Raw genomic sequence first — 11,920 nt, forward strand, 5'->3', positions numbered from 1 at the left:
AGAAGAGGTAATAGTAAAGGCAACCCTGGCAGATAGTGAATCAAGGGCAAAGCCACAGAAGAAAGAGCTATGAGGGTGAGGAATAGGAAGCTAGGATTGTGTTATGTCTTGCTAAGCAGTTCAGGCTGGCCTTGAACTCACTATGTATATCAGGCTGGCCTCGAACTCTTGGCGATTCTCCTGCCTCACCCTCCCAAGTACGAGGACTACAGGTATGTGTCTCTGCCCAGTCAAGGTTAGTACTCTTAAGACTTGGCAGGTACTTTCATCAGCTATGACTTCTTCCAGAAAGTGATGGACAGGTGAGCACTGGATAACTGTCTTCAAAAGCAGTGAAAACATTGGGTTTTATTTATAAGGGGTGTGCATGAGAGTAAGTCTGTGAGTGTGTGTGTATGTACACCTTTAAGGGAGTTGGTGGAGGGTCCCAGCACTTACCTGGAGAGTGAATGCTCTTTGAGGGCCTGGAATCGGCAGCTTCAGTGCAAGTGCTGGTGCAGACAGACACATGGCCTCTTTCTCTGCAGTCAGGGCAGCTGGAGACTAGAAGAGCCAAAAATGTCCCTGAATCTCAGCCTGATATTACAGGGTACATTTGATACAAGTAGGTCATCTAGAGGTGAAGCAGACCTGCCACCAAGGCACTTCACTTACTCTGAGAGAAAAAGCATAGGGAATGCTACAAGGACCCCTACCTCACAGACAAGTGAGCTGACACCAGAGCTCTAGGCTTTGGGTTGGTGCAGCATAGGTCTAAGCGACAAAGCCTCCATGTGATGTTGCATAGTGTTTGCATCTGAGCCAGCTGGTCCCTAAAGTGTCCCACACTAATGATGCATACTATAGCATGCAGAGCCTTCCAGCACTGAGTTTGGGGAAGTGAAGCGGTGGTATGTAGAATGGCGACAGGCCTCACCTGGACAGACAGAGACATAGGCAGAAGGCGAGAATCTTTCCGAGGACGCCCTTTCTTCTTCTTTTCCACTGTTTCTACCTCGAGTTCAAGTTTGCGCTTGGATAGTGAGGAAGGCTTGGCCAAAGTGACCTTTTCATCACTGTCACTGCTGCTTTCCAAAAGGTCCCTGGGCCTCAGCTCTTTCACAAGGTTCTGGTCTTTCAATCTACATAGAAAGGCATCTGTGATTTTCTTTATAGTATATGTGCTGTTGAAGCAAGTATACCTATGACTTTCTTTATGCAGCTATTAATTTTACAATTTTTAAAAATCCACATTCTCTACAAAAAGTAGAGAGAATTTGTTTTCTGTTCCAACGTGAAGCATTTAGAAGCTGACACACCTGTCCTCACAATAAGAAAATTGAAAAACAAAAGTAACAACTCTTCATAGACCTATCAGAGAACTGAGGTCAGAGGACAAACTGCTATGCTGAAAACTGAGACAGATCAAGATGGAAAGTCACAGGTGACCTGGGGTGTTTACTGTCAGACACATTTCCTAGGTAGTGATCAGAATGCTAGAGTCTGTGTGTGGACTAGCTGAAGGCTCAATGCTAATAGGATTCCCACATAGTCTCTTCTTCATCTTCTTCATCATCATCATCATTTTGGGGGGAGCTGGGATTACAGGCTGAGATACTATGCACTAAATAAAACTCATTATTTTTACATTAAGGATTCCCTCCAGTTTCTCAAGCAAAGGATCTTTGCTAGAGAAAATACCTTGTGTTCTCTGGGCTGGAAATATGATTAGATCATTCATTTTTCTATAACTAAATCCTAAAGAAAAACTGTTTCACTAGAACATTATCTTACCTGGGGACAAAGTAGGAATTAGTCCACATCTTCTCCCTCTATTGTGCCCCTCCCCTGTCCTATCTCCACAGGTTAACGAACTTTTTTTGGAAGAAGATAATCAAGCCCAGGTGTTTGTCCTACACTCCAGGAATTTTAGACCACTACTATTACCTCCAAAAAAAGAAAGTTAATCATAAAGATTCTAGAATGTTTCTCCTCCCTAGTGCTTCACCACTGTATCAGTACAACCTAGTATAGAGACAGTATATTACAACCACGAGAGCTGCAAGTCACAGGTACTATTTAAGGAATTTATAGGAATTCCTTGCTCAATAAATACAGCTTCATACTACAGACCTATGTACTTCATTTCCAATATTCACTACAATATGCCTGGCTTTGAACAAAGAATTACAAGGCATGGTAAAATATAAAACCAAAAAGCACAAATCAGTAACAACAAGAAACAAAAATAGGGGGCTGGGGATTTAGCTCAGCGGCATAAGCGCCTGCCTTGCAAGCAGGCAGTCGTGAGTTCGATCCCTGGTACCAATAAAAATGAAAAAGACCAAAAAAAAAAAGAAACAAAAATACATAGTTTCAAAAGACAAAACAGCAAGTTTCAAAAGACAAAACAGCAGAACCAGACATGTAAATAGTAGAAATTTTGAGGTTGTCAGAGTAAAATTTTAAATAACTATGATTAGCGTTTCTAATCATAGGGGTTCCAATGGAAGAAGTTAGAGTAGTAATGGGATAATTTTACAGCAGCAGCAGGAAATAATAATAATAACCATGAAAAATTTTCTAAAATTAATGATACCAAAGTAGAAGAGGAAAAACAAAGAGGAAGAATGGGCTTCTGGGAGAACATGGCAGACAGATAGCAGCAGCTACGGAGGCTAAGATTGCCAGCTTGGAATCCAGGAATGGTGCGGAGTGGGGAGTCCTAAGCAAGGGGAGATATACCCTGCTGACCCAGGAACGAACTAAGCTGAGAGAAACCAACTGGAAATGCAATCCCAGGGCTATAACTGAACAGATGAAATCTCAGCGTGGAAGCTGGAACCCGTACCTCTAGAAACCGCCATTTGAATTTCCTGCCACTGCTCCTGCGTCTGAATCGGGACAGCAGGGAGAGAGAAGCCCAAAAGCTCTGAGAGCAGGAATCCACGGACGGAGTTGAGAGCAGGACTGGCAGGGGGGCCCTGCATCCGACCTGCAGTGAGTGGAGGGAGCGGGGACTCTTCCATGGACCAGGAGGCTTCAACAGGAGACATTCTGGGACCAGGCAGACTAGCTGGAACAGGACGCTGCAGTGATTTTAGTTGCATATTCCCCTCTCAAGTGGGATTGGTGGGGAGTGCCTGGCCTGGTGACGCTGCGGACTAAGACCTAGTAGGCTAGCCCAAACCAGGTCCCAGTGCCTGGCAGTGCACCCTAGCAGTGAATCCTTCAGTAGGCTGACTGACCTGGAGGGGCAGGCCCAGCAGAGGCTGCCCAGGTATGTGTCTCCCTAGTATACTGCAGTGAGTGGGAACAACTAGCCAGCGAATTCAAACAAACTGTAACTGACAAAGAAAAAAAAAAAAAAAAAAAAACTGGGCCTCCTATTTACACTTGTATAGAAGAAACAAAAATATGGGAAAAGGGAGCAACAAGAAAGGGTCCTTGGCCCCCAATCCTGAGAACACTGATCCAGGAAAGGTAAATACAAAGGAGAATGAGGAATCAGGCACGGCACCAATAGACATAAAGTGGTATCTCCAGAGCCTCAAAGATGAGTTCAAAAGTGAAGTATTAAATGAAATAAAGCAAGATATAAGTAGAATAGTTAAGAGAAATGCTATGCACTGCTCCCCCCCAAAAAAACACAGATGGTGGAATGGAAGAAAAGAAAAAAAGGCGAGAATTGTTTGATGGAGAAAATAGAGAAAACAGACTATGTGAGGCAGATTCAAAGAGATTACCAGGAAACTTAAAAACTCTATTGAAAGCTGGCATAACAGCTTGAAAGAAACTAAGGATAGATTATTTGAACTGGAGAACAGATCTGTAAGGTGGGAACATGAAATGAAAAACTTCTTAAAAATAACAAAGAAACAAACAGCAATAATACAAAGTCTAGAAGATGATAAGAGGATCTATAACTTAAGAATTAAGAACATAAAAGAAGAGGTAGGGACACAAACAAATGAACTACAAAAGCTATTCACAGAAATAATCCAGGAGAATTTCCCTAATTTAGCAAAAGGTAAAGATACTCAGATGTATGAGGCATACAGGACCCCAGCCACCTACAACCCAAACAGAGCTACACGTAGGCATATAATAATCAAAATTCCAGAAATCCAATATAAGAACAGAATATTAAAAGCAGTCAGAAATAAGAAACAGATCACTTACAAGGGAACACCCATCAGAATTATAGCAGACTTCTCAGCACAAACCATCAAATCACGAACAGCATGGGGGGTAATGATTCAAGCTTTGAAAGATAATAATCTCCAGCCAAGATAGTTATATTCTGCACAACTATCCCTAGAAATTGATGGAAAAACAAGGTGCTTCCAGGATAAAGAAGAACTAGGGGAATTTGCAACCACCAGTTCAACTCTACAGAGAATAATGCAGGATATTCTAAAAAAGAAAAATACCAAGATTCCAGAAATAGTGGCAGAGAGGCCACAATGAATGAAGCAGAAAGTGAAATAAAGAAGACAAACTGACAACTAACGACAGAAAAAGAGATCACCAGAAATGAGGCAGAGAAGGTTAGATGGTAGGAACAGCTATTTTGGAGAAAACAAGACATCACAATAGCTAGTGCTGATTTAATATCATCTTGTTTTGAAGTCCTATCAAGTTTTTGTTCTTCTGTCTCCACAGGTCTTAACATGTTGTATCTTACTGGATTTTATTATATGTGATAATATAAACACTTTTATAGGCAAGGAGATTATACAGAAGCCATTGTTCATTTTCTGTTAGTTGATTCTAAATACTCTGTAATACTGTCATTCCCTTGAACAGTTTTACATTGTTTTGATATGTTTGATGCTACAGTATACGAAGTTATACTCAAAGATTTCAAGGAAAGAGACACTATGGTAACTACTTTTATGTCGGGAATATCTTGTGGTGAAACACTATTTTGCTTAAATGGTTATGTTTTGACCTGCGATGTTTTGTTGTTATGCCCTCTTTTATCTCAATCTCCATTTTATTATTTATTTTTATCCTTTTAATTAAGGGAAAAATAAAAAATAGCAGGATATATTATAGTAACCCACTTTGATTTCCTATTAACTTGATTTGAAACCCTGTATTGCTCTCACCATCTTGTTTTGACTGATTTTTCTCTATTTTGTTTTGCTTGATAGTACCAAGTTTGAGAGTATAGGGAACATCTGTGAAGACAATAAGATTCACTAGGATGCCCATTCTGGTTTGACTATTATCTTCTTTTGAAGTCCTATAATGTCTCCAATGTTTTGGTTTTATTGGTTTTGTTCTTTACTGTTTTGTTCAATTTTATTATAACTGATGATATAGGCAATTCTTTTTAAGATAGCAAGAGGCAATATGGTAACCATTGTTGATCACCTTGTATTTTGTTTTTACAGTATGTATTATGTCCATCCTTTTGATTTGACTGACTGTTTTGTTATGTCACATTTGGTTTTATTCTCTTCAAAAAAAGTAATAAGAACTGTGGGAGTAATAAAACCCAAAATGTGTAACTGTCATTGTACAAAAGAGAGGAAAAGAAAGTGCTCTAAAGGATATAATTGCATGTATATATAAGAGTATAAGACAGATAACCATATTACTGAGTTTTTTTTGGATCATTGAACAGAACTGTTTGCAGTCTCACTGTTTGAATGTCCACTTTATATACTTCAATTTTGTAACATGCACAACTATTTCTAAGATAACAATATGTAATCTATTAACTAGTAATTTCCTACTGTTTATGTTTTCTGAAATTCTGTATAACTTGTACCCTTTTTCTTTTTTTTTTTTCTTTTTCTCTTTAAATTAAAAAAAAAAAAAAAAAAGGCCCTAGGCCGGGCATGGTAGCACATGCCTATAATCCCACCACTTGGGATGATGAAGCAGGAGGATGGCTGTGAGTTCAGAGCCAGCCTCACTTACATAGTGATATCAAGGTCAATTTGAACTGCATATTGAGACACTGTCTCAAACAAACAAACAAACTTCCTTTGCGAAGTGGCATCATTGGCAACCCATTCAGGACCTGTGTCTCTCAGGAACTATTCCAATTCACCATTCTTTTCCTTCAATAAATTTTCCTCCTCTTAGAGAAAAAAAATGTGACAGTCATACTGGATATGGCGATGTATACTTGTACTCCTAGATACTTGGGAAACTAAGGCAAGAATCAATAAAGCCAAAAGTTCCAGTCTGGGCAACACAGTAATACTCAGTCTCAAAAGTAAATTTAAAAAAATATTTTGAATGTGAATTTCGAGCCAGGCATGGTGTGCCCTCCTATAATCCTAGTGCTGAGAAGAGTGAGACAAGAGGATTGTAAATTAGGGCCCATCACGGAAATAACTTGTACCCTTTTTCTGATTTTTTTTTCCTTTTTCTCCTTAAATAAAATTAAAAACAAAAAACAAACAAAACAAAAAAACGAAGAGGAAGAATGAGGAAGAGGAGAAAGAGGATGAGGAGGAAAGAATTTTCTAAAATTTAAAATACCAAATCACAGATCCAGGAAGGTCAGGGAATACCAAACAAGATAAATACCAAATATGTACAGTTAAGATGTAACAGACTAGGGGCTGAGGGTTTAGCTCAGGGGCATAAGTGCCTGCCTTGCAAGGAGGCAGTCATGAGTTCGATCCCCGGTACCGATAAAAAAGAAAAAGAAAAAGAAAAAAAAAAAAAAAAAAAAAAAAAAAAAGATGTAACAGACTGCAGAAAATCAAAGACAGAAAATCTTTTTTTTTTTTTTTTTTTTGTCTTTTTCATTTTTACCGGTACGGGAGATCGAACTCATGACTGCCTGCTTTTAAGGCAGGCGCTTATGCCCCTGAGCTAAATCCCCAGCCCCAAAGACAGAAAATCTTGAAAAGAAGACAGGGAGACACTTCTACCTTATATTACAGTTTAAAATGTCCCACAAAGCTTCATGTGCACATAGGTGGGGTTTTTAGGAAGTGACTAGATCATGGGTGCATGATAATTGATCATGGGTGCATGGTAGCTGATCATGGGTATGTGATACTGGATTAGTTTCCAGATGAGTTTATAGCAGGGTATGATATTGGGAGGTGAAGCCTGGTGGGAAGAGGTGGATCACTGTGGGTGTGGCCATGAAATATGTATCCTACCTACTCCCTTGATCCCTCCCTGCTTCCTACCTGCTCTGAACTGTTTGCCATGCCCTCTGCCATACCATAAGCCAACTAGGGATTGAAACCTTTTAAAGAACTGTTAAGAGTCAAAATACGCTTCTCCTTTCACTTGTGAGTACTAGGAGGATATTTTGTCCCAGCAATGAGAAAGTAACCAAAACATTTTGGATTGGAATATTTAAAGTGTTAAAAAACAAAACCTCACTAAGATGGGTGGTATAACACATATCTATAGTTCTAGCTACTTGGGAGGCTAAAGCAGGAAGATTCTTTGATGCCATGAGTTTGGAACTAGCCTGAGAAACAGAGTGAGATCTCATCTTAAACAAACAATCAACAGCCTAAAAATCCTATATCCAGGGAAATCAAGTCTTAAAAGCAAAGGTGTAGTAAAGACTTTCTAAGGCAAAAACCAACAAATATCTGAGGGAACTTGTTACCAGCAGACCTGCCTTGCACAAAACATTAAAAGTTCTTCAAGGAGAAGGAAAATAATGCAGCCTAGAAACTCATATCTTCATTAAAAAAAAAAAAAAAAAAAAGAGTCAAACAAGGAACAAATGAACATAAAATCTTTTTTTTCCTTTTCTGAACTGATCTCAGAGGTAACTATTTCCTTAAACTAAAAACAATAACCATGTGTCAGATGATTATAGTTTTTAAATAAATGAAATAAGTAGTAATAATGTTATGAGGCATTGAAAACAGGAACCCACTCACCCTCTGGTCTGTTTTTTGTTTGTTTGATTTGGGTTTTTTTGTTGTTTTCAATTTTTCTAATACCACACTGTTTTTATTATAGTAGTTCTGTAATAATTTCAAGTCAGAGATTGTGAGGCCCTCTGCTTTGCCTTTGTTGCGCAGACTAATTCCTACTGTAATAAGTTATCTGTACTTTGTCAATGCAATCCTAATCAAAATACCACTAGCATACCTCACAAAACTAGAGAAAACATTCCTAAAATTCGTTTGGAACCAGAAGAGAATTAGAACAACAAAAACAAGTCTGCACAACAATCAGTGGCCAGTCACCCGGTACCCTAGGGAGCACCAGGCTGTGGATCTGTAACAACTGCTTCCTGGGTGCAGACATCTGCTGAGGAACAACACAGCTGGCAAGACCTTCTCCACTGAAAAATGGGCCTCATTTCATGTTTTCTCTGCTTAGTCCTATAGTCCCAAATCCTATGTTTTGTCACCCTGTCACATGGCTGGAAGTCAGGACAGCATAGATGGCCCACAGCATTACACAGCACTGCCATCCTGCACCTGGGAGGCTAGCATTTGGCTCTTCAACAAGCCCTTGGCTAAGAGTGTTAGTCAGGTTGCAGGGGACTCATTATTCAGCCATGATGAGGTACAATGATGGAGCAATATGTGCTCCATATGTGCTGCTCACTGTGAGATAAGGACCAGGACAAGACTTATAGGCACTCACTTGTCAGTAACCCAGGGATACCTCTTACGAGGCAGGATCTACTGCCAGGAGCATCCAATTGTAAGGGAAAAAGATCAGAAAAATGCTGGGCGTGGTGGCTCACACCTGTAATCCCAGCACTCGGGAGGCTGAGGCAGGAGGATCTTTGCAAGTTCGAGACCAGCCTGGGCTACAAAGTGAGCTCAAGGCCAGCCTGAACTGCATAGAGACTCTGTCTCAAAAAAAAAAAAAAAAAAAAGATCAGAAAGATTACGTTTCTCAAAATCACCCTGTGAGGAATCATGGAGCCGGGACTCAACTGCAGGATGTATGGCTCTGAGTGCTGCTCCTAACCACTGAATAACACACCGAGTCTTAGAAGGAAGTATCCCATGATGGGTTTCTTAAAGGGTTTTCCTTGCTTGCACTGTGAATCAATGCAAGAAACAGCTCTATCAAGAAAGTGCCTACACTTTCTACTAGGCCTTTATTAAAGAAACCAGGTGCTACTTTTATTCTATTTACTTCATGTGAAGATCGAACTCAATTTCTTCTCTGTCTATCTCTCTCTTTCTCTCTCTCTGTACAGGGGATGGAACGCAAGGCCCCATGTATGCTAGGTAAATGCTCTCAACCCTTCACCCTTCACTTCTTCTGTCTTAGAAGTAGGATGGTCAGCCTTAGGTGAATACTTGGTCATAGTCACTTTTAAGTGAGAGTCCAAGAGTGACAAACTTGATCGTTTCCTTATTCTACAGGTCTTGAAAAGTTGTATGTATAGTTGAAATGTCTAGTGAAATCTTGGAGATACAGCTAACAGAGCATGAGGATCCAGGATGTATAGTCAAATTTTTGCCTTTAGCAATTCAATTCAAAAATATCCTCTTTACTTCTCCATCAGGAGAAAAATGTTGTGACCGTGGCCACCAGAACCCGAAACACAAATGGGGCAGAAACAACGAATAAAAGGTCTTTTTACCTCAACACTCTGCTGTTCTCTCAGGTGGGAATTCAATTTTATTTATTCTGTTCAGGAACACATTTTCAAAAATGAGGTTTCAATGCCTTCTAGTAAGTGTGCTAACTCTCTCTTGACAACTCCCCCAGCAGCAGATCCTCTCTTTTTAGAGACTCCTGTGAGATGTATGAAGAAACCCCTTCTCTGTCTCTTCTTCAGCTTCACCTCTGCCCTTCTGTGGCAATCTGACCAGTTTCTCAGGCTAAATGCTCTCTTTAGTGGGCTTTAATCTGCTCTCCTGAATTATCCACTGACTTTTCCACTGCAATAATTAATTTTTTTTTCCTAAAAGTATGTTTTGGTTCATTTCCAAACCTGGTCTTTCCTGAGGGCATACTATCCTTTTTAGTTTTTACTGAAAGACATTTACATATTATAACATTTTTTTTTTTCCTGGTCTTGAACTCAAGGTCATCCTCAGCCTCCTAAGTGCTGGGATTACTGGTGTGTGCTACCACACCTGGCTATAAAATTCTTTTTCAAGTATAGAATTCAACAGTTTTAGAATATTCATTAAGTTGTACAACCATCATCGTCTAATGTGAGACCACTGTTCATAATTCCAAAGAGAAACTGTACTCATGAATAATTATTCCCTCCTGTCAGCCCCAGGCAATCACTAGAGTCTACTTTCTTGTCTCTATGCATTGCTAGACATTTTACAAAAAGAAAATCATATTGTATGTGATGCTCTGTTACCAGTTTCTTTCACTTAGCTTTATGTCTCCAAGAGCTTTGTAGTACATAAAAAATATTCTGTTCCTTTTTATTGATGAATAATATTCTATTTTATGGATATACCCCATTTTCTTTCTTAGTTGTCTATCAGTGATTGAATATTTGGGTTGCTTCTACTTTTTGGTTAATATCAGTACAATTATTAAAACAGTCCTAAATAATTATATGATCTATGCTTTCATTTCTCTTAAGTATATACCTAAGTGTAGCATTCTCTCTTTTCTTTCTCTCTCTTTCTTTCTTGTACCAGGGATTGAACTCCCGACTTCATGCTTGCCAGGCATGCACTTATGCCGCTGACCTAAATCCCCAGCCTTAGACTGCTTTTCAAACACCTGAATGAATTCAGGCACAGTGATATTCTAGCACTTGGAAGGCCAGGCAAAAGAATCAACATGCATTCAAGGCCAGCCTGAACTACATAGGGAAACCCTACCACAAAACAAAAAACAAAACAGCAACCAAATTCCCCAAAACAAACAAAAAATAGCAGAATAATTTTATACTTCCACTAGCACTGTATGAGGGTTCTAATTTCTCCCTATTCTTTTTTTTTCCTTTTGGTACTGGTAATAGAATTCAGGATTTTGTGCTTAACAGGCAGGTGCTTGTATTACTAAGCTATATCATTGGTCCCCTCCTTATTCTTGCCAAAACTTCTTATATGACATTTTGATTACAGTATAGCTTACTCTAGTGGGAATGAGGTGGGATCTCACTATAATTTTAATATGCAGTTCACCCTAATGGGTAGTGATGTGAGTGTCTTTTTTAACACTCATTTCTGTATTCTTTGAAAAGATTTCTATTAAATATTTTATCCATTTAAAAATTACATTAAAGCAGTCATGGTACTACATGCTTCTACTCGCAGCACTCTACAGGCTCAGTTAGGAAGACTGCCATAAGTTTGAGACCAACCTGGGTTATACAGTGAGTTCAAGGTCTTATATAATAAGATCCTGTCTCAAGAAAAAAAATAATTAGTCTATTGATTGTTGAGTTTTAAGAGTTTTTTATGTATTTTGGATCCTATACCTTAATCAGATATATTGTACCTTCTTTGGTCTCTCAGGGTCCCACAGTCAACACCTACCTTTCTACAGCTGTTGAAGTCACACTGGTCAAGGAAGGAGCACCTGGCGTAGCTTTGGAACGCTCTGTGAATCGGGAGTCAAATGCTTTCATGGGTTCAATCTTGGACGGGGTTGTTAACACGGAGGGTGACAATGCAGCAGGAGTAGAGGTAGCATTCATACTGAGGGGTGAAGAAAACAGGAAACACATCAAGTATAATCCCTAAAGAATGTGGAAGACTAGGATTTGTACCACTTGGAGCCTATCAAAAGAGGCTTATCAAACTTTTATCAACACAAAAATTTCAATATGTAGTCTTTAAAATTTTTATGCTACAATTTTGGAAGACTTGACTACCTGAGAGGATTATGAATCAATGCACTGTCATTTGCCCCCTATATTGTTCTGAGAGTTTTTAGGGATAACACACATTTCTGTTTCCATAGCCTAAATATGCCACATCAACTACAAATCATTCCAACTAGCCGCGTTTGCCACTTTCCTAATGGAGCTGGTGAGAAATCCCCC

The 11,920-nt window shown here is 39.3% G+C and overlaps 1 protein-coding gene across 3 annotated transcripts in view; it reads right to left on the reverse strand.

The window, feature by feature from the left end:
• Positions 1 to 11,920, reverse strand: part of LOC100727267 (protein HIRA) — an 85,276-nt gene that overhangs the window by 19,297 nt on the left and 54,059 nt on the right. For all 3 annotated transcript variants that reach the window (XM_063226098.1, XM_003478374.5, XM_005007309.3), the window contains exons 15-17: positions 11,412 to 11,573; positions 917 to 1,121; positions 439 to 543 (exon numbers count right to left, since the gene is read on the reverse strand). In XM_063226098.1, coding sequence (XP_063082168.1) covers positions 439 to 543; positions 917 to 1,121; positions 11,412 to 11,573 — 472 coding nt within the window. The remainder of the gene's footprint in view (positions 1 to 438; positions 544 to 916; positions 1,122 to 11,411; positions 11,574 to 11,920) is intronic.

This window comes from Cavia porcellus, unplaced genomic scaffold, assembly GCF_034190915.1.
Source record: "Cavia porcellus strain 051 isolate PalLab524CR breed Dunkin Hartley unplaced genomic scaffold, mCavPor4.1 scaffold_16, whole genome shotgun sequence".
Taxonomy (NCBI): domain Eukaryota; kingdom Metazoa; phylum Chordata; class Mammalia; order Rodentia; family Caviidae; genus Cavia; species Cavia porcellus.